This window comes from Marmota monax, unplaced genomic scaffold (assembly GCF_021218885.2).
Source record: "Marmota monax isolate L192 unplaced genomic scaffold, Marmota_monax_Labrador192_F-V1.1 WCK01_AAM20220418_F8-fsc00043, whole genome shotgun sequence".
Lineage (NCBI taxonomy): Eukaryota > Metazoa > Chordata > Mammalia > Rodentia > Sciuridae > Marmota > Marmota monax.
In genome coordinates, this window is record NW_026691982.1 from 13102616 (window position 1) to 13125494 (window position 22879).

The 22879-nt window shown below is 40.1% G+C and overlaps 1 protein-coding gene across 4 annotated transcripts in view; it reads right to left on the minus strand.

The window, feature by feature from the left end:
* Spata13 (spermatogenesis associated 13) overlaps window positions 1-22879 on the minus strand; it is a 351797-nt gene that overhangs the window by 52026 nt on the left and 276892 nt on the right. For 3 of the 4 annotated variants that reach the window (XM_046447959.2, XM_046447967.2, XM_046447976.2), the window contains 2 exons: window positions 7385-7750; window positions 3835-3979 (listed from right to left, as the gene is read on the minus strand). In XM_046447959.2, coding sequence (XP_046303915.1) covers window positions 3835-3979; window positions 7385-7750 — 511 coding nt within the window. The remainder of the gene's footprint in view (window positions 1-3834; window positions 3980-7384; window positions 7751-22879) is intronic. The other variant, XM_058580755.1, reaches the window with a different exon arrangement.

Sequence of the window (22879 nt, forward strand, 5' to 3'; positions counted from 1 at the left end):
CATGCATTTCCTTCAGCACCAGACCTCTGCTGGGTCTTGGTGAAGGCGCCTAGACTGCCATTGTGGCATCTCAGACAGCACTGCTTCTCCCCAGTGACCATCTCCTGCTCAATCACAGCTTTCTGAATCAAAATTACAGAGGCAGCTTGGAGACACATCCTCGATGCTGCCATGCAGGAGACACATGCTCTGAACTTATGACTGATGTCACTGGGTAATGCTCACCTATTGTGGGAAACCACTGGTACACACAGAAGTTTTTTTGGTGACTTCTTAACACACTTGAAAAATATTTCTTCACCATCCAATAACTACTCTGTTGAAACTGAATTTAGACCCACAAGGGAGAAGTACTTCCACTGGAGTTCCCAGCCCTGACTCTGCTGAATTAGAACCCAGTAAGCCTGGTCATTATAGCATCTTCTAGCCACTGGGGAAAAAAGCACCCAAGGAAAACATGGATGGCCTTGTGGTCACTGACACCATGGTTTCTCAACTGGACTCATATAATGGCCTTCACATTAGTTTCCCTTCCTCTGCCTTTCCCCCGCAAACTCCTTTCTCTCTGAAGCAGAAATTAGAACCTATCATTCTCCTGCTGGCAATGATTTCCCATTGCACTCAAAATAACCCCAAATCCTCGTGACCTGCAGTGCCCTTCTGTCTAGCCACAGCTGAACCCTCTGACTGCAGCATCTTCTTCTGTCCCTGTTCCCTGAGCTCTAGTCATTCTGGCCTCCTTGCTGAACCTCAGATATATCAAGATTTTGCCTATCTTTGGATGTCTATTGCTTCCTCTGGGACCTCTCCTCCTCCAAATCTTTGCCTCACTGTCTCCTACTCATCTTTGAAATCTCTACTCCAGTGTCACATCCCACTCCTACTCTCTACCACCTCACCCTCATTCATCTTATGCAGAGCAATCACAGGTCCTTGGGTAATCCTTACTGGCTTATGGGATCTATTTAAATTCTAGAATGTGCAGTTTTCCCTCTGTATTTTTGAGGAACTTGTTCCAGGACACCTCACTTACATACCAAAATCCTTGGATGCTCAAGTCCCTTATATATATATAAAATGGCACAGTATTTGCATAGAATGTATGCACATCCTCCTGTATACTTTACATTATTTTTAGATTACCTATACCTAGAACAACAAGAATATCATGTAAATAGTAGTTATAATGGTTGTTTAGAGAATAATGACAAGGAAAAAAGTCTGGGGCTGGGGGTGTAGCTCAATGGTACAGAGGCTGTGTGGATTTGATCCCTAGCAACAGGGGGAAAAAAAAATCAAAGTCTGAGTATATTCAGTATGGGGGCAATCTTTTTTTGAATTCTCTTCTTTTCAGAAATTTTTATTTATTTATTTTTGAGGTACTAATAACCAAGCCCATGCTTCATGTATGCTAGGAAGGGCTCTAACACTGTGCTGTGCCTCCAGCACCTGATTATTTTTGATCAGTGGTTAGTTGAATCTGTGCATGTGGAACCTTCAGATAGAAAGGGCCACCTATTAACTTGTTGTAATACTTTAATTCTTAGCTATATCTCAAATGATAAAAACAGTACCTAGGTCATAGCTGATGCCCCATTAATTTTTATAGAGTAACCAATTTTTGACCAACAGGAAGTAGACAGGATCACCTCCTCTGGCACCGAGCCCTAACAGGTAAGATACTGGGAGAGGCCAGGAAGCAGCCAACGGGAAGACTATCTGTGCAGTTGAAAACTACCACCTACAGCCTTGTAACCAGAAACCCCCCCCCTCCCAAAAAAAAGAGAGAGGTTTCCTTTTATGATGTCATGTACTCATAATACAATAGTTTATTTACTATGCCCTTCCTCTTCCTACTTCCCATCATGATACAGTGTTGCTTAAATTTATCTCAGGCTAAAACCACTAACAGAACTGGAGAAGAAAGAGTTCTAACTCCACAGTCTTAGACTTGGAGGTGTCAGCTATAATTGATGAGTCTTTGGTTTGTCATCCCTAGGTAAGGAGGAGGGTTTTCAGTAATATCTGGAATAGGTGCACCATGATAAGAGTACCATTTAGAACATTAGAGACAGTTTTGTTTAGGTAGGAAAATTTTTTAAAAAAAGTACTGCTTGGGCTGGGGATGTGGCTCAAGCGGTAGCGCGCTCGCCTGGCATGCGTGCGGCCCAGGTTCGATCCTCAGCACCACATACAAACAAAGATGTTGTGTCCGCCGAAAACTAGAAAATAAATATTGAAAAATTCTCTCTCTCTCTTTTCTCCCTCTCTCTCTCACACTCTCTCTTTAAAAAAAAAAAAAAAAAAAAAGTACTGCTTATTTGTCAATAAGAACCTTTGACCACTCAGCTTTCTTTTCTTTCTTTTCCTGTGGGCAGGGGAGCTAAATCCACTGCCCTTTTTATTTTTTGAGACAGTGTCTCACTAAGTTGCTAAGGTAGCCTCCTGAGTGGCTGGGATTAGAGGCCTGGACCACTGTGTTCAGCTTTATTTTCCTTTGTAGCACTACCTGCCCTGTTAGATATTTACTTGTTATTCTCCTCACTAAATTGTAAGTGACTAAAGAGGCTTTGTTCTGCTGACTGCTGTCACATGGTACATGGTAAGCTCTCGATGGTGAATGAATCAGTGAGAAAGAGAGCAAACGTACAACCTGTACAATCTTTTCCTATTCCTAACACCACCTAGATTTCCTCTAGGAGAATGAACCCTCCTCTATTGTATTTGGCCTTGGTGGACAAAGAACTCAAGCACAGAAGGCAAGGAGGCCTGAAGGCAACCCCTCCTTCTCCCTGTACCAGTGCTACCAGGTGGTGGACATGACACCTAGCTCAGAGAGCTGAATCCTCATCTGGGGACTCTGACTCTTGGGTGAATGACAGAGGACAAACTGGACTTCACTCCTTCCCTGTGGATGGCAGAGTCAGTCCTTCTCATGGCTCCTTGGCTCCTGGGAGCAACCCTGATTGCTTTCTACATCCTAGCCTGTTTCCCCAACCATCCCATCAATTCTGGGAGCACTCAACATCCTTCCAATACATTCCCTTTTTGCTTAACCTAGCCAGTTAATTTTTAGTATTTTTCAATGAAAAAAACCTAAAGCTAAAATGAAAAAATGTAAAAGCAACAAAAATAAAAAACTAATTCTACAGGAAACACAAAATAAGCTATTTGCGTATGTTCAGGGATTAGAAGAGAAAGCCTCTACATGTCATTATCAAAACCATTTCCGTTTTCCCTAATTTTTGTAACTCTTTGACCATGTGTGTGCAGGTTGTACACTGATACAGTCATGATATATGCTTTTGGTTAAATTCTGTCCCCCCAAGAGATGATGAAGTCCTTACCCCTGGGACCCACAGATGTGACCTTATTTGGAAACAATATCTTTTTAAATGATCAAGTTACAATGAGGTCATTAGGGTGGATCCAAATGCAGTAAAGTTGGTGTCTTTATAAAGGGGAAATGTGGACACAGGAGTCAGACACATGTACCCGGAGAATGCCACAGGAACATGAAGGAACAAACACTGCCACACTCTGATCTCAGACTTCCAGCCTAGGCCTTGGTTCTCACTGGGATGTGCCCGGTGGAAGGTTAGGTACGCAGACATCACAAGGGGGTCAAACTTCTCCAATTCACCAGGCTGGCTGAAAAAGCACCCACCCCCCCAAACAGCAAATGACATACCCTTATCCTGAGAAGAAACTTCCTCAAGGCCAGGCAAGCACCACCCTGACCCAGAGGAAGAAGAAAAGCAGCAAAATCACCCGGACACTTTGGGCACCTGGCAACAAACAGATGTTTCCATAGGAGGCCACTTTGAGACTCACCATTGGATGCTCTCATCTGCCGCCGACGTCCCACACGGTCTAGTCCAATGGGGGTGCTCTGGGAAAATGTGAAGGGCCTGAGCCTGGCCGACACTGCCTTGTAGGGTGGCACCTGGTGAGCGGGCACGGGTGGCCTGGCTGTTGGCTACAAAAGGAAAGCAAAAGCTATAAGAAGGGGCCAGGAAGTGGCAGCTCCTGCAAGCAGCAGGCTATACAGCCTTCTTACCACAAAGCCACTCACAGATGTGAAACGGCTTCTCCAAATCCTGCCAAGAGCTGCAGGCTGCACTGGGCTCAGTGGCAATGTGTTAATCTAAAACTTTAACAGTCATTATCAGCTCAGAGGCTCCTACCTCACAGGATCACATCTCATCGCATTTGTCAGAGACATGTCAACAGGGAATAGTAAGCAAAAGTGAAGTGCCTGAGAACAGGACTGATTTAGGAAATGATAGAATGCCCACACAGCTTCAGGGTCAGGGTGAAGAAGATGCCTTCCCAAGAGCAGACTCTGGAGGAAGCAAAGATGTAGACATAAGGCCCAGCCAGGGTTACAGATAGCAGCTCTACCCATCCCTGAAGACCCACAAGGACTTGTGGACCTAAAGTCAATTGCTTACATAAAATAACAACAGCTGAGCTTTTATAAAAAGCTGGGTTTTGCCAAGTGTAGTCGCACATGCCTGTAATCCCAACTACTAGGGAGTTGAAGAAGGAGGATCACAAGTTCCAGGTAACCCTCAGTAACTCTCGTGAGACCATTTCAAAAAAAAAGTGGGAGATATAGCTTACTGGTAAAGCACTGCTGGGTTTAATCACCAGTAATGCAGGGATGGAGATGTGACTCTGTGGTAGAACGCTTGTCTAGCATGTGCAAGGCCCTAGGTTTCATCTTCAACACTGAAAAAAAAAAAAAAAAAAAAAGATGGTTTCCTACATATTTACCCAGGTCTCTTTGGAATCATCTATAATGTACCTTCCTATTTTCCATATGTATGACTCCTATAAGTATGCATCAAAGGCTCACTTGGTTTGTGCTTTCCTTGGATTTGACTGAAGAAGTTATTTGTTTGTTTATTTGTTTTAGTGCTGGGGATTGAACCCATGGGCGACTTACCACTGAGCTACCTCCCCAGACTTTTTTAAATTTTAAGGCTGGGTCTCACTGAGTTGCTTAGTACCTTGCTAAATTGCTGAGGCTAGCCTCAAACTTGCAATATTTCTGCCTCAGACCCAAGTCACTGGGATTACAGATATCTATCACTGTGCCCAGCCTTCCTTAGGTTCTTTTTTTTTTTTTTTAAAGATAGAGAGGGGGGGGGGGGGGAGAGGGAGAGAGAGAGAGAGAGAGAGAGAGAGAGAGAGAGAGAGAATTTTTTTAATATTTATTTTTTAGTTCTCAGCAGACACAACATCTTTGTTTGTATGTGGTGCTGAGGCTCGAACCCGGGCTGCACGCATGCCAGGCGAGCGCGCTACCGCTTGAGCCACATCCCCAGCCCTTCCTTAGGTTCTTAAAGAATTTTTCTACCCAACTCCCTAAGTAAAATTATGATACAGAAAATTATTTTGCCATACTTTTTTTTTTATAATCTGTAGTGAAATATTTTTAAATGCTTTAGATTGTCTCTATACTGCACTTCAGGTTATAATAGAGTACAAAGTATTTTAGTTCAAATTATTTCCTCTAACTGGTAGAGTATCTTGGAGAACGATCTTAGAGATTTTGAGATATTCTTCAATTTGACTTGCTTTTACCTTAAGAATTCAATTTAACTCAATTGAGTTAAATAAGAGGTTTTGAGTGCTTGCTGCCAACAAGGCATTGTGCTGGGACTTCACAGGGAGAATGTCAACATTAAATCCAAAACCAATATAGAATTTCCCTTTTAAGAGAATTTATGTATTATTTAAGACATCATCCAGCAGGTTTTAAAAATAAAATTGGGCATATACATTACTTAAAGACTGTTGTGTGAACATTTGACCACAGCCAGGATATCAACTTCGCCAAACACATATAAAATTTCTTTAGGACTGCATCTTTATTTAAAAGTCTTATATACTCAGAGTACACTGGGCACTTGATAAATATTTGTTGAATTTAAAATATACCAAGGGACCAATGTCAAACCAGTTGCAAATCAAAAAACAACCAAGAAAGAAAGAAAAAGAAAAGGTAAGAAAAGAGTAGAGACTGGAGACGTAGGGGGGTAGCTCAGTAGTAGACCACTAGCCCAAGCACATGTGAGGCCCTGGGTTCCATCCCCAGAACCCCCTCTCCCCCCACCCCCCACACAGGATAAAACAGATTTTCTTTTAAATGTGATAAGAGGTGCATTTTTTCCCCTACCATTTTGTTACCATTTTTTTTTCTTTTTCTTTTTCTTTTTGGTATCAGGGACTGAGCCCAGGGGCACCTAACCACAGAGCTACATCCCCAGCCCTTCTTTATTTTTCATTTTGAGACAGAGTCACACTAAGTTGCTTAGGGCCTCACTAACTTACTGAGGCTGGCTTTGAACTTAAGATCCTCTTGCCTCAGCCTCCCAAGACACTGGGATTACAGGTGTGCAACTGGCTCCTTACGTTTTTTGTTCATTTGGGGTTAGAATCCATGGCCTTGCATATACTAGGCAAGCACTCTGTCATGGGGCTCTATCTCCAGCCCTTCTATTTCTTTTTATTTTCTTTTATCTTTCCATTTTAACAATAGACCACTCTCTGTTGTATCCTGTTACCCTTCCCCTGGTTAAAATCTCAGGTTGAGAGCTTTCAAATGAATTTAAATGCTCTTGAGAAACTTTGCATAAAACTTTTTTTTTTCTGAAGAAGAAAAAACCCACACTTTTTATTGGAACTGTTAACTTAGCTTGAAAGATCTATTTTTAAGACATAAATTGCATGTGTACTCTGTATAAGATTAGCAACATGTACATTTCTAGAATGACCTCAAGATGTCCTCCTTGTTCTACTCTGATATATCTTATAGTTTACTATTTTACTTAGAGTACATAAAAGTAGCATGTGTGTGTATAGGTACTACAAGAAAGTTAACCAAATTAAAATTTGGAAATCTTATACTCCATCTGTTATCATTTAGTCCAATACCTTTTTAGGTATATTTAATTTAAAATTTTCAACTGAGCCTATATTGCTTTTTTCACATGGGTTTTACACTCTGTACAATATATGGAATTTATTGCTTTCGACTTTGACCAAACTTATGTTTGCTATAATTGAATTTAAATAAACATCTTTAAAATAAAAAAAAAAAAAGAAAGAAACAAAAGGCAAACCTGTTTCACAAATCATTAGAGACCTCAGGAAAGAAAGATTAGGAAAAAGGTGAACAGGTGTCAGAGGGTTAGTTTGAATTCAAGCAAGTTTTCAAGCAACATCAGGAGGAAAAGGCTGTGAGGAGATGCATCATCTTCCAGGAAGAGAGAAGAAAGCAAAAGCAGCTTCCGGTTTAGTTTGCAGTGAGAGAACAAAGGCCTGGAAGCTGGAAGTTCTTTGCCGGCTGTGGTAGCAACACACCAAATCTTACTTGGGTTAGAAGACTCTCGATTTCCTCTGTTTGTTTGTTGCCATAGAAGGTGACCCCTCCTATCACAGAAATGGGGCGTCTTCTCCGACCTCCTTTGGTACAGCTGGCTGAAACATTCTTGTCTGCAGAACCAGTGGAGGACATGTTCTCCAGGGGGGGCCCATCCACACAGTCCTTGCTCTGGGGGTCCACAGCAACGGAGTCTTCAGGAATGGACAAACTTCGGCTGGCCAGCTGGCCATAGTCAGACAGTGGCCGCGGTCTGGACCGCTTCCCGGAGCCCCATCTCCTCCTGGTGATCCTGGGCACCTCTGTCCTCTCCTCATCCTGGGATGAGCCTGGCCTCCAGGGATCACCAGTCACAACCTTTTCAAATGTGAACATGTTAGGTGAGCTCCAAGATCCAGGAAGGTATTAACAAAGAACAAGCTATCTGTCTCCTTCCCCACTATCCTCCTCAGCACCACTTGGGGCTGCCTTGATTTACTTGTTTACAATTATTATTTGTGTAGCAGACAATGAAGATACAACTAACACATGTATTAGAAGAACCAAATCCATCTGTCATTTGAGGCTAATTTAAAATTGTAATTTAAGTAGTGATATTTTGAGGCTAATGGTAAGGTACAATAAGGCATGAAGAAAGTGAGGCCCTGGGGGAGGGAAGGAGGGAAGGAGGGAAGGAAGGAAGAAAGGAAGGAAGGAAGGAAGGAAGGAAACGGTGGCCAAACACCACTACATTATAATAACCACAGTTAATATTAAGAAAATCAGCACCATTTTGAGTTAATAAAATGAACTTATAACTATAGTTAATGTGTCCCAAATATACAAAATAATAGCATGGAGGAGGCGCAAACCTGAAATGAGTGTGTAAAGCTACACATGGCTGCCCCAAGGTATTTCTTTCAAAAATGTGCACTATTTAAAAACAGAAGACTAAATCCAGGGTGTTAGCTGCTGGACCTGGCAAGGACCTGCTGCTGGAGCTGGCAGCTTCTGGGCAGCAGTTTGATGGGGGAAGAGCACTGAACTAAGATTGAGAGAACTAGATCAGGTGACTAAGTAGCTGCGTAATCTTGGACAAGTCACAACTAACTTCTCTGGATCTCAGATATTAGACTGGACACATCTCACGGCTCAAAATTTTGTGACCCTCAATAAAGCAATACCTTCTTTCTTTTTTTGGTCACAATGCAGAGGATCAAACCTAAGGCTTTGCACATGCCAGGCAAGAACTCTACCATTGAACTACACCCCCAGACCCCCTTTTCATTTTTGAAACAATTCTTCAGAGTCAATGAAATGGTCAGAAAAACACAAGAGGTTTGAAATCAGGCAGACTTCTGTGCTAGTCACTGTCTGGGCAACCAGCTAGCCTTGTAATCTCAGGGAAGTCAGTCAATGTCTCCCATTTGGCTCCCTAACTATACACAGGGGAAGAATGGGTCCTTGCAGGGATGAAATGTGATAATGGTAATAGGCCTTATCAGCTGGAGTTAGTGATCACTCTTACAAAGCCATGTATGTCCTATCCCCTGGGTTTACTCCTGCCTGGAGGTAGACAGATGCTATCTCAGCAACTCCCTCAAAGTCTGGACACTTGAGTCCAAAGACCTGCTGGAGCAGAGCCAGCAGCAGACCAGCCTGCAAGTCAGGCCTGATGCCTTCAGTTCTTCCATCCTGGGGCAAAGGAAAAAGGCTGTCATACCCCAGGCACAGGGAGGACAAGGAGAACACCCAGAGACAGTAAGTTGGTAAGGCAGGCAATGGCTGAGGATGTAGCCTCAGGCATCCCCACCCTGTCCTTACCCACAAGACTGGCTGGATCTGAAGAAAGCTAAATGGTGGTGGCCCAAGAAGGCACACCTCCTGCCAGTGACAACAAAGATCTGAATCGTAGGCCCTAAGATTTCCAGTCTGATGAGTTTGAACATTCAAGAAGATCATGCACCATGAAAATTTGATGAAGTGCCAAGGAAGCAGGAAGGGATTAGTAGATATTCTATTTCAACCTCCTCATTTTTCAAATTAGAAATATTGAGACCTGAAGATGTTCAGTGACTTGTCCCAGTCACAGAGCCAGTTCGTGGCAACAAAGACCCTGAAAGGTGAACCTCATAATTTCTGTCCCACAAGTTTTCCAGCAGTCTCACAGAGGATCCTAGCAGTCTTCACTTACCCTGTTATCCACCTTTTCTTGTTTGTTTGTTTGTTTGTAGTGCTAGGGATCAAACCTGGGCCTTTGTGCATACTTGGCAAGTGCTCCACCACTGAGCTATATATACGCCAGCCCTCTCCACTGATTCTCTCTCACTGCTAGAATGCTGCCTACATCAAGGCACTACGAAGGGACCCAGATTATGTTACTAAGTAATAAGAATTATTCTGAGTCCGAGGCATTGAAGAATAGGCTTTGTTTCTGAACTGTTACCTGCCTAAAAGCAGAGGTTCCCAAAAGGAAAATCCATGCCTAAATAGACATCTATCTTGTCTCCCATTTCTTCTCCTAAAAGCCCATTTATCTCTCTTAAAGGACATTTGCTTTTCCTCTAAATTCCCTTCTCCCCCTCCCCTTTCCCTATCAAGATTGTATATAAACCTCAAATTCCAATCACCCACTAGAGCCACATTTTTCTGTGAATACCTACAAACCTACATACACCAGAATAAAAAATCTGTTTTGCTAATCTATTGTTTGTCAATTTAATGCAAATTAAACACTCCAAACACAGCACCTAAGAGGGTAGAGGAAAAGTTTTCCTCCTCAATGCCACCATGGAAAGATATAAGCAAAACCATGAAAGTTGCAATTATTTTCTGAATTACAAACAAATATTACAACTGGTATATACAAAATATATATAACAGATTATACACAAAAAATGATAATGGATGTCTGAAATAAATTATTAAATAAACTGACACTCACAATTTAAGTACATAGTGAAAATAAACCCACTTATAACACTGCAATAAAAAGGTTCAGAAATAACATGCTAGAAAAACAGAAGTAGAACAGAATCAGAGGTAAGAAATAGTCTATTCAGTGCTGTATGTGAGGTTTTATTTGTTTTTTGTTTGTTTGTTTCCTTTTGTCAAAGGAACTTAGCTTGTTTTGGCACTTATGCAACTTGCTATTTTTTTCTTACTGGTACTGAAAATAAGGAAATACTCCAGGAAGTGATCAGGGCTAAATGAAGGTAGGTGTGCCCAAATCAGGCCATTACACAGCAGGTGAAGGGGCACAAGATTATTCCTTCAACACATCACACCTCAGTGTCAGCTATTGTGTTTGTACAGGGGACACATATAAAAACAAACTATAATTTGATTTTTCAGTGCTTATACAGTTCTACTGAAGATACAAACGAAGCGTTGATTGTTCTAGGAACTGCAAAATTTAGTTAACAGGACAACACGTAACTAAAACAGACATATCCATTTCATGCCCAGTGAAGTACAGAAAGAAGGATGTAAGCTTCAGATTAAAGCTTACATTCACATATTTGATCTCAGGCAGAAGAGAGTTAAATCCCCTATTTAAAAACAAAACAAAACATTCTGAGGGATATTCTAAAACTAAATCCTTTTTTGTGTGTGTGGTTCAGGGATCGAACCCAGTACCTTGCACATGTAGGCAAGTAATCAACCACTGAGCTAGCCGCATCCCCAGAACAAACTAAATCTTTGTTTTGTTTTTAGCAAAATTCACATACTTCAGAAATACTGCCCAGGCTCATTCCAGGGAGTACAATTTGACTGAATTTTTGTGAAACTGAAAACACAGACAGCAACAAACTTCTACAATCTGAGAACCTACCTCTGACTTGGCCATGGGCAAGGGCAGCCCACAAACACACTGGAGAAACAAGCAGTTGACCATGTCCATGTTCTCTAGAGTTTTTCTTGCCTTTAAAGCCCTGTAATCAGGAGCTTACATGGCCAAGCCAGAGCCCTGCCTGGTCCAATCCAGCAGTCTCAGCTAGGATCATTCCAGGGCTCTATAAGCTTGAGTGGCCAATTCACACCCAAGTCATAAACTTTTGTAAACAGACTTTGCAGTGTAGTCACTGCCCTTTTAACTCTTACTTCTCTGTGTACTTTTTTTTTTTTTTTTTTAAATATTTATTTATTTATGTATCTTTTAGTTCTTAGGTGGATACAATAGTTTGTTTTTATGTGGTGCCGAGGATCGAACCCAGTGCTTCATGCATGCTAGGCGAGCACTCTACCGCTGAGCCACCACCCCAGCCCCCTCTGTGTACTTTTAATGTACTTTTCCTAGTCAGTATGATACACTTTCTTTCTATACAAGATTTCTTTTTTTTTAACTTTACAAAAATGCAAAGTTAATATAGGCTGTTATCTCCAGCTAGACATTTCAAATTCTTTTTGAAATCATGATAAGAGCAAATTATGAACACAAGAAAAATAAAAAAAATTTTATAAAGCACCTGGATTTTACATGCATCTCTTCAGAAGCCTGACCCACAGTAATCATAAAGGATCGATCAGCAAAGGTTGTGGGTTGATAGTGTCCCCCCAAAGGATATCCCCAAGGTACATGTGAATGTGATGTTATTTGTAGACTGGAATTTTTGCAGATGTAACCAGTTAAAATGGGATCACCCTTGATTAGGTGGGACTTAATAGCTGCTGTCCTTATAAGCAGAGGGAAATTAGGGAGGGCACAGACAAATAGGAAAGGGAGCAAGCCATGAGAGGAGCAGAAAATGAATTGATGCACTGACAAACCAAGGTACACCAAGGCTCACTGGCTACTGCCAGAAGCTGGATAAGGCAAAGGATCCCCCTGAAGACCTTGGCAGGGATCTTGGCCCCGCCCATCATACTTTGATTTTTGAACTTGCCTCCAGAACTGTGAAAGAAAAATTATCTGTTGCTTTAATCCATCCAGTTTCTGGTAACTTATTTTGACAACCATAGTAAACTAGTACAACAAGACAATTCAGAAAGAGATATTACAAGCAAGGAAATTAAAGATGCATTGTGAAGATTAAAAAAAAAAATTGAACTAAAGCAAAGGGACTGTGATAGGAAGGGCTTTCCCAAAATGCATATTAATGCAATAAGCTAGCCTCCCAGATTTCCCGCAGGGTTCAACAGCCCCAGATGCCATAAGGAATTCAGGTATTGTTACAGAGATGGAGGTGACAATTAACACTGTAGAGGATGTAACAACAATAGGAATAAAATTTGAAGGCCTATAATGTGCCAGATCCACGCCAAGCCTGCACAAGAGCTTACTGAATCTTCACAACTAGGAGGCAGGTACTATTTGACACATTTTACTGAATTAAGACCTTGGGGTTAAAATAAATAACTTGCTCACGTTCGTAGAGTCTATCTTATAATCCAGGCTATCTGATTTCAAAATCTCTGCTCTTTCCATTCTGCGACATGCTTTGTTGGCTTACACACTTAAAGAGGGAAAATAGAACTTTTTGAATCTTCCTTCATTGTCCCAAAATAAGAAAATAAAGAAAGGAGGTCTTTATTTTTTTAAAGCTTTTACAAACTTAGATGTAGAAATGCTTTGAGGAAGAGGAGTGAGAGCGACAGTTATCAGAGCCTCTGATGACAGGTAAATGGTAGTTTGGAGAAACCTACAGACCCTTTCTCAGAAGCCCATTTTTAAAGACAAAGTAAATCAAGGACTTTGTACCACAGTTATCAAAATATTGAAAGAAATGTTATATAGTAATAAATATCAGATATGAATAGCAGGACTAGTGTTGGTCTAATATCTGCCATATTCTCATCATCATATTGATGCGCATAAGCAGAGATGTTTCAAGATACTAGCAAAGAATGTTATATAATGTAAAAAGATCTGTGATCTGACAATATCGCAGGTATTATTAAAATTGTTCTTCTTGGATTTTAACATTAATAACAGAAGGAAATGTTACATTTTAGCTTGAGGTTAGTGAAAATAAAAATAAAATCTCTGCTCCCTAATTTCTCTCCATGGAACCTTTGTATACAACTAGGTTAGACCTCATAGGATAGATCATACCACTTACAAGAAGCTGGTGATAATGGCATGTGATCCAATTTCAGAAAAATGAAACCTGAGTCCCTATATCTTTTAAAATCCAAATAGTAGCAGCTCCTTATTTAGAACTACCAGTAACCCTTATCTGAAATGCCTGACTCCAGAACTTTCAGGTATTTTTTTTGATTTGGGAATATTTCTAATATATAGGCATGGAAACCAAAATAAATACAAAATTCACTTGTATTTCATATATACCTTCTACAAATATAAGGTGATTTTATTTTTTTGGAGTACTGGGGAGAGAACCCAGTGATGTTCTATCACTGGGCTACCAAATCCACCATCCTTTTTTATTTTTTTGGTTGGGGGACAGGATCTCACTAAGTTGCCCAGGCTGGCCTCCAACTTGCAATCCTCCTGCCTCAGTCTCCCCACTTACTGGGATTACAGGCATACACCACCATACCCAACTTGAAAGTAACTGTAAACTCCCTCCCCACATACTGGGGATTGGACTTGGGTGCTTTTACCACTGAGCTAGACACCTGCCCCCATTTATTATTTATATATTGCAGAACTGGGTATTGAACCCATGGGTACTCTACCACTGAGCTATATTCCCAGACCTGCTTTCTTTATTTTTTCATTTTGGGACAATGTCTAAGTTGCTGAAGTTGGCCTCGAACTTGTGATCCTTCTTCTTTAGCCTCCTGAATCACTAGGACTGCAGGTATACACCATCATGCCCAGCTTTTAGAACATTTGGATTTGAGATATTCAGATTGGGGATGCTCAACCTGTACAGCTCATTACCTAATTCCCCTTAAATGAAAATTAATGTGTTGTAATCAGCAAAACCCTGCATAGGCCCATTCTGTGTGTACTGCAACTATATGTCCCAGGATTTTAAATGGCTGAGAAAAATAATTATAAGATCTCAGATAAATTATCCTATTTGGAAGGGTTAAAGGCAAGAATCAAGATATGTTTATATATTCAGAAAAAGAGAAATTTGAGCCCTAATGACTATCATGCCAACAGCCAGTCCCTCCTTCTAATTCCCTGCATCAATTAACTCCCCAGCTTCTCTTCACCGGGCAGCACTGGGTCATTCTAAATAAAGGGAGAACTCATGCCAAATGGTTGCCTTTTCCCCATACTGTGAGAGGTGCAAGAAACAGGTGGTATTCAGGTTACAGAGTGACCTACAGTCCTTTATACTCCTGCCTCTCTGCCAACGAAACCTACAGTATCCCTTCCAATAATCACTGCAGACACATCAAAATGCACATCTGTCACCCACAGGGCTGGAAATTAATTCCCACCCTGAATATTCTTTGATCTTAATTGTTACAGGGAAGCTTGGGGAGAGAAAAATAGAACAGGAGAAAAATAGATATGCTGGAACCAATTTCTAAATCATCAAGCTAAAATTTCCCTCAGAGAATAATGACATTCACATTCCTGTATTTTAGAATTTTACCAAAACTCTAAAAATTCTTTGGATATCTTTATTTTAATAAATGTTTTTATTAGTGCATTATGATCTTAGTTTGCCTTTCGCTACCCCAAAATTAAAACAAGGCCATAATTAAAAGAAATAAGAAAACTTATTTATTTGTTTAGTTTACAGTCCTGAGCATTGAACTCAGGACCTTACGCAGGCTATGCAAACACTCAAATATTGATCAACACCCCTAGCCCAGTGTTTCAAAAACTTCAGAATGTTTATCACGAATAACACCATAATATGCCGAACTGTAGTTCAGTGGTAGCGCACTTAACTAGCATGCTTGGGGTCCTGGGTTTGATTCCCCAGCACTGCAAAAATATATTTTTTAAAGCACATGTGCATGTGCGCGCACACACACGATGTATAATATTATTTATACTTGATTAAAAATAGGTATTATAGTATTTTCTATAAAGTGAGCAATGTCACCTGAACTGAATAAAGGAAAAACAGGAGGATGTGGTTAGAACACTTGCCTAGCAGCATGAAGTCCTGGTTTTGATCCCAAGTACTACCAAAAAAAAAAAAAAAAAGCAAAGGGCCACTTCATTCAATGAGTGAAAAGAACTCTCAAGCCTGATATAGTGGCCTAAGCCTGTAATCCCAGCTATTAGTGAGGTAGAGGCAGGAGGATCATTTGAGCCTGGGCAACCAAGTGAGGACTCCTGTCCCCCAATCGTGGCCCATCTCTCTCACTTTTCTGGCAGTACAGGGATTGAATTGAAGGCCTCAAACATGTTAGGCAAGCAAAAGCAGTAGCAGTAACAAAGCTATACTCCCAGCCCTTTTTATTGAGACAGGGTCTCACTAAATTGCCAACATTGGCCCCAAATTTGCCATCTTCCTGCCTCAGCCTCCTGAATTGCTGAGACTGCATCAACATGACTGGTCAAGGTCCTGTCTCTAAGTTAAAAAAAAAAAAAAAAAAAAGTTGGCAATGGAATTATCCTTTTTCAATAATCAGAGAGAGAGAGAGAGAAATTATAATACTATATCCCATAAGTAAGTACAAACATTATATGCGAATTTCATTTCCTTTAGATTTTATAATTTTAAAAATAATCTTAGGATAGGTTTTTTAAATTTATAAGGGGTCAAATGCAGAGAACCCATTCAGAAATACTTTGAAACTTTTCACTGGAAAAAGAGTGTCTCTGTATGTAATAATGAGCATAAACCTTTTCAGAGCAAGTGGAAACTGCTTTTAAAAAGGAGAGTTAGAAAATGACTCAATTTTTAAAGTAAAAGGCTACTTTTCCCTTTAAACTCATGATCTGAATTTCTGATTTCTTATTTCTACAAGAGATCCTTTTTCACATTAGGAATTTTTTCCTGCAAAACGAAAAAAGAAAACAAAGACAGACACACATACCACACAACTAAAAACACTCTAGGAGAAGCTAAATTTAAGCTAACACAAAGATAACTAATAAAAATCATATTACTTGTTTTCAAATCCCACTAAAATGCACTCATGAAAGAAAAATATCTGTTGAATTCCCATTCAGGGTTGCTATTTAGGAGTGTGTGTGTGTGTGTGTGTGTGTGTGTGTATTTAGGAAATATTACACTGAGAGTCACAGCACATGTATCTGTAACAAAATGTTAAATTCAAACATGTGTGCGCGCATGTGCGTACACACGCGTGTATAAACACAAACCAGTAAATGCTGGGGATCAAAACTAGGTCTTGTGCATGCTAGAATCTACCACAGAGCTATACTCCCAACATCCCCCCCTAAGTATTTTTTAAATGCACTAAAACTATATTTTAAAGTGCTCTTTCCAATTGCAAATGCAATTACTATGATTCAAATTCTAGGACATTTTCGTCAGAGAAAATGAATGAGAACCCAATGCAGTATGGGAACTCGCATTCTCTGTGGCATAAAAACCAGAGGCAGTTTGATAGGTGAAGGTGAGAAAACTGGATGTCCATAATTAAAAGAATTAACCTTCACAGGATACACAAAAATCACTAAAAATGGAGCAGCCTTAGAGCTTTCAGAAGACAATCTAGGAGAAAAATCTCTGTGACCTTGGGATTATCAAAAACTTCTTACCTCTAAACAGTAAAAGCACAAAGAAGCTTGTAATTGTACTTTAATAAAACTAGAAACTTTGATGAGGGTGTGTGACTCAGTGGTAGAGCACTTGCTTTTGCATATTGGAAGCCTTAGGTTCCCTTCCCAATACTACTATAAAACAAGAAAGAGAGAGACAGGGAGAGGGAGGGAGGGAAGAAGAGAGAGAGAGAATGTTTGAGAACCTACAACCTTTGAGAACCTGGAACGTTTTACTCTTTGAAAGACATGATTGAATAAAATAAAGGCAAGCCAAACTAAGAGGAGATATTTGTAATTTATACGTTAATTTTATGTGTTGACTTGACTGAGCTAGGGGATACCCATATAGTTAGTACAGCATTATTTATGGGTGTGTCTTTGAGAATGTTTCCAGAAGACATTGGCATTGAAGTCAGTGGTCTGGGTAAGGAAGATCTACCCTCACCAACAGGAGAGGGCATCATCCAGTTTGTTAGTGGGCCCAAATAGAACAAAAAGGCTGAGGGATGGAGAATTCCCTTCTCTCATTGAGTGGGGTCATCCATCTCCTCCTGCCCCGGGATGTTGGAGCTCCTGGGTTTTGGGTCTTTAACTCCACAACTCATGCTGGATCCTCACACTTGCATTCACGCTCTGGCCTTCAGACTTGTAATGAACTATACCACTGGCTTTCCTGGGACTCCAGCTTGCAGTGGCAGATGGTGAGACTTAGTCTCCATGATCACATCAGCCAATTCCCACAGTAAATTTCACACATATATTGGTTCTATTTCTCTGGAGAACTCTAATCCATCATATACCTGACAAACAATTTGTATCCAGGATATTTAAAGAAATCTCAGTGGCTCAATAATAAGACAATAAAAAATATAATAAAGTTAGGAACAAAAGATCTGAATAGCTATATAAAGGACAAATAAGTGCATGAAAAGATGGTCAACATCATTAGTCATTAGAGAAGTGCTAAGTAAAGCCAAAAGGAAACCCTACTATATACCTACTAGAAGAGTTAGAATCCAGAACACCAAGCACTGGTAAAGATGTGGGAAAACTACAGTCTTCATATCTTGCTGGTGGGAATCAAAAATGGTCCATTATTTAGGAAAACAACTTTTGTGGTTCCTTAAATGGTCAAAATTGGAATTAGCAAATGATCCAGCAATTCTGCTCCAAGGTATTCACCCAAGAGAAAGAAAAATCATATTTCCACATAAGAACTTGTGTATCAATGTTCATAGCAGGTTTATACATACTAACCCAAAGGTGGAAACAACCCCAGTCTGTACTGACTGATGAATACATAAACAAATGTGTTCTGTCCATATAATGGAATATTATTTGGCCAAAAAAAGCAATGAAGAACTGATGTATACTGTAGCACAGGTAAATCTTGAGAATATGGTCAGTGAAAGAAGATAGTGCTAAAACATCACATATTACATGATTATGTTTTTGGAAGTGTCCAGAATTAAGATAACAATTAGATGGGGGTTGTCTGGGAATAAAAGGGGACTGCAAATGGGCATGAGGTTTCTTTCTGGGGTGATGGAAATTTCTAAAATTAGATAATGCTACTGGCTACACAACTCCATAAATTAGCAAATGTCACTGAATTGTTCACTTAGTAAAAAGTACACAGACATAAAGCAGATCAGTAGTTGCCTGGTTTGGGGTGAGAATAAGGATTAACTACAAAAGGGCTAAAACTTTTCATGGAGATGTAAATATCCTTTAACTGACTAAGGTTATACATTTCCTAAAATCAACAAACTTACAACAGATTCATTTAATGTTATTCAAATTCTACCTCCATAAAACTACTAAACTCTGGAGCAGACTTTCTGCTTCTATAATGCAGCATTGTCTTTCTGGTTCTAGGAATAGCTCTGTAAAATCGCTATTGATAACTTCTCAACTGTTTAATCTCCCAACTAGCAATCTGAACAACCTGAACTGCAATGCCTCGCTGACACTGTATCATGGATCTACACCTCTGATCAATCTATGGGATGAGCACCTTGACCTTGGAGCTATCATTGTATCTGAAGTGTCCATCACCATCCTTAAACTCCACAATGCTCATTCAAAATGGAAGCAGGCCTGAATACAAATCCAGCCCCTGTTCACCTGCTGGATCATTCTATTACTATACACAGAAGGAAGAATTTATTTTGATGATACTGTAGCTTGCAGTAGTACCACAAAAATCCCTTCCTTTCTCTTTCCAGACCATAGTGATGATGGCTTGCTTGACTACTGGCATCCCAACACAATTTACCTCTGGGTCACAGTCATCTTTGCCCTCTCTCTCCCCACAAACATTCATACACTTAAATGTAAAATGTAAACTGCTAAGTACTTTTGGAACCCATTCCCTCCTCTCCATTTCCACAGCCTTAGTACAGGTCTCAAGGCCTCTGGACTAGACTAGTTAGGATCACTGTTGTGATCCTGGCCGACCCCATCCACCCCTCCCTACACAGCTGCCTGGTCAGTCTCAGTCCCACAAGTCCCTCTGTGGCCCCTGCTCAAATGCTCTCCACAGCTTGCAGGGTGAAGTTCAAGTCCACTGGTCCAAGCAGGATCCTTCTTAATCATAGCCAGACCTATTGACCACTCTTATCTCCTGCTTCCCCACCCATCCACCCCATGCAAGAGTTACACTGAGCACAACACATTAGTCACTCTGCTGAATTCCCATGAGAGCATATTTAGGGGTGCTAAATACATGCACCATCTCATTTAACCTTCAAAACAACCTGTGCAGTAGGAACTTTTGCTAGTCCCAAGTTTATGGCCAAGAAATGTAGAGACATAGGAAGCAGCAGGGCTGAGGTCCAGGGACTGTCTCTTCTTCCATGTCTTCCCATCAGCCTGGAAGGCCCATCCACTCCTCAACTGCTACCCCTGTGCTCCCATCCTACCCTTTCTTCAAGATCCCCCCTTGACTGTCTCTACCTAATTGTGCCACTTTTGTCCCAGAGTTACTAACCTTTGGTGCCCCTGTGGCATTTTGTACTTTCCCAGGAGGAGCACTTATCACTATTATCATGCTAATTTGCATACACTGCAGTCTGCCAGTTAGACTATGAACCCAGGAGAATAAGGACAGCTTTGTAGCTTTTTTTTTTTTTTAAACCGCTCTTTTTCTTGTATGTGGCACACAGCAGGTGTTAACTGACAAAGTATCTCACTATTTATTATGTGTTCTTTGCCTTCCAAAGTTTCATTCACTCCTGTTCCTTTTTTACTTATCCCATGTCAACTCTAACAATTTCAAGCTCTTTTCACCTCTGGGCTCCTGACAGCTTTTTTTTTAATCTAATGCCCCCCCCTCACCACCACCACCTTTTCTACTCAAGGTGGATTGATTTCTTAAAAACGGGTCTGAGCCTGGCTCATCTCTGTTCATAAAATGTTCCTTGACTTCTCAGTGTTTACCAAGAACTGTATAGATACTTTGCTCTGGAATTTAAGTGTTTGTGACCGGGCTTTAACTGGATTATTCTACTATATAAAACCAAATTATGTTATATCCTGTTATCTACAATAACAGAAATGTCTACACACTTGCCCAAGTTTCTGTTCCTTAACAAACTGCCCCCTGTCTTCTTCATAACTGCTGATAGAAATCCCATTTCTTCAAATCAAATTTGATCATTCACAGTCTTTATTGAATGGTACTGATTTGATACAATTGGATGAGAGTTGAAACTTTTTTGAAATTCGCAGCATTTTGCTTACCTCTCTGGTGGGATTTATTTCATTCTACATAGTTGTCCTGTGGTATACATACATTTGGGCTTAATCATGTTGACATCACCCACACTGCTTTAATACAGCTATAGCTAATTGGTCATTTGAACCTGAAAATGTTCAACAAATTTGGTTTGGTGCATTACTGAATGAACCTATCAACGTTAGGGTATGCTGGAACTTAACTCTTGGGCATTAAAAAAAAAAATCAGCCAGGTATGGTGGTACACACCCTAATCCCAATGACTTGGGAGGATGAGACAGGAGGATCACAAGTTCAAAACCAGCTTCAGCAAATTAGCAAGGCCCTAAGGGCTTAGTGAGATCCTATTTAAAAGAAAAGATTAAAATTTTTTTAAAAGGTAGGGGATGTGACTCAGTGGTTAACTGACCCTGGGTTCAATCCCCAGTACAAATAAATAAAATAAACAAACAAACAAAAGTAAAACAAAGTGACTCCAAACTACTTCTCAATCCCCTGTAAGACTATAACACAGTATTATATCAAAAAAGAGATATGGAAAAAAAAGCCTAACTTCACTCTGTCTTAACAAGCCAGGTCAACGTGCCAGGTACAGTGGCTCACACCAATAATCAGTGACTCCAGAGGTTGAGACAGAAGGATTTCAAGTTCAAGCAACTTACTGAGACCCTGTCTCAAAATAAAAAATAAAAGGGCTGGAGATGAGACGCCATGGTTAAGTACCCCTGCATTAGACCCCCCAAACAAACAAACAAACAAAAGGCCAGGTCAATGAAGAGTGAACAAATCATCTAAAGAGATATTGATAACCACACAGTGGCAGCCAGTGTTAAAATGCTAAGCTAAATTGTTTAACAGGCAGGATTTCATTGGTTCTTATAACCCTCTGAGGCAGATACAGATAATTCCACATTCTACTCTTGGGAAAAATGAAGCCAAAGAAAATATTCAAGTTTTCCCAGTTGGCCAAGATTAAGTATTATTTGAATGACAAAACTGAAATCTCAAACTAGAAGAATTTACCAGAAGATTATAGCTTACCTGTGCCTGCACCTTTAAAATGAACAGGCAGCACTATAAATGCCAATGGTCATTTACTTGCCAGGATCTCTCTCTCTCTCTCTGTGGTGCGAGGGATGGAATCCAGGAACCTGCACATGCTAGGCAAGCTAGCTCCACCAGTAAGCTACATTCCCAGCCCTCAAACTGCACTTTTAAACTAAGGAACAATTTTAGAGACCTAGTCAACTGTTATTACAGCAAAGCTGACCACTAGGTGGCAGGAGTAGAACGTGTCTTATAAATGAAAGTAGCATGACATTTCCCCAGTTCTTTTTGACAGGAATAAACCACCTGGTTAAACTGCTTATAATTTTCCAAAAGATGATTTTGTCATTTTTAGTGTGGCATGCTACAAATAAATAATTCTAAATATTACTCTTCCTTATTGAGAGTTCACTATAATTTTCATTATCAATAACAGCATAATACATGCAGATTTCAACCTTTGAACATTGAACAATAAACACTGCTTAAATTTGCTTTAAACTTATAACTAGAATCATATTTGCAATGAACAAAATACCAAGTAACACCACATGAATCAAAATATAGTAAAGACTAAAATTTAATTTTCTGTAATGCTATGAAATTTTTAAAAAACTGCTTTTAAAACCTGAAAGTTAGACTCCTTGGAGTTGGCAGTGTTTTATTTGTTCCACTTTGTTTTCTGTTTCTCAGTGTCAAAATTAAAGGCTTCAGGTCATAGTTTACAAGTACTTCTCTGTAAGTAATATTGATGATCCCCAATATATAAGATACAAATTGGGTAAACCATCAATATATTTTCTGTCTCTTTGTAGTGCTTGGGATTAAACTGAGGGCCTCAAGCATTACAGGCAAGTATCTACTACTGAGTTTCCATTCCCTATGTTTTTCTCTTTTTGACATTTTTGTTAAAAATTGAAGAGGGCCGGGTGTGGTGATACACACCTGTAATCCTAACAATGCAGGAGGATTACAAATTCAAGGCCAGCCTTGGCACCTTAGGGAGATCCTGTCTCAAAATAAAAAAATAAAAAGGGTTGGGGGATGTAGCTCAGTGGTAGAGCACCCCTAGATTATTACAATTCCCCTTATTGGGGCACTGTGG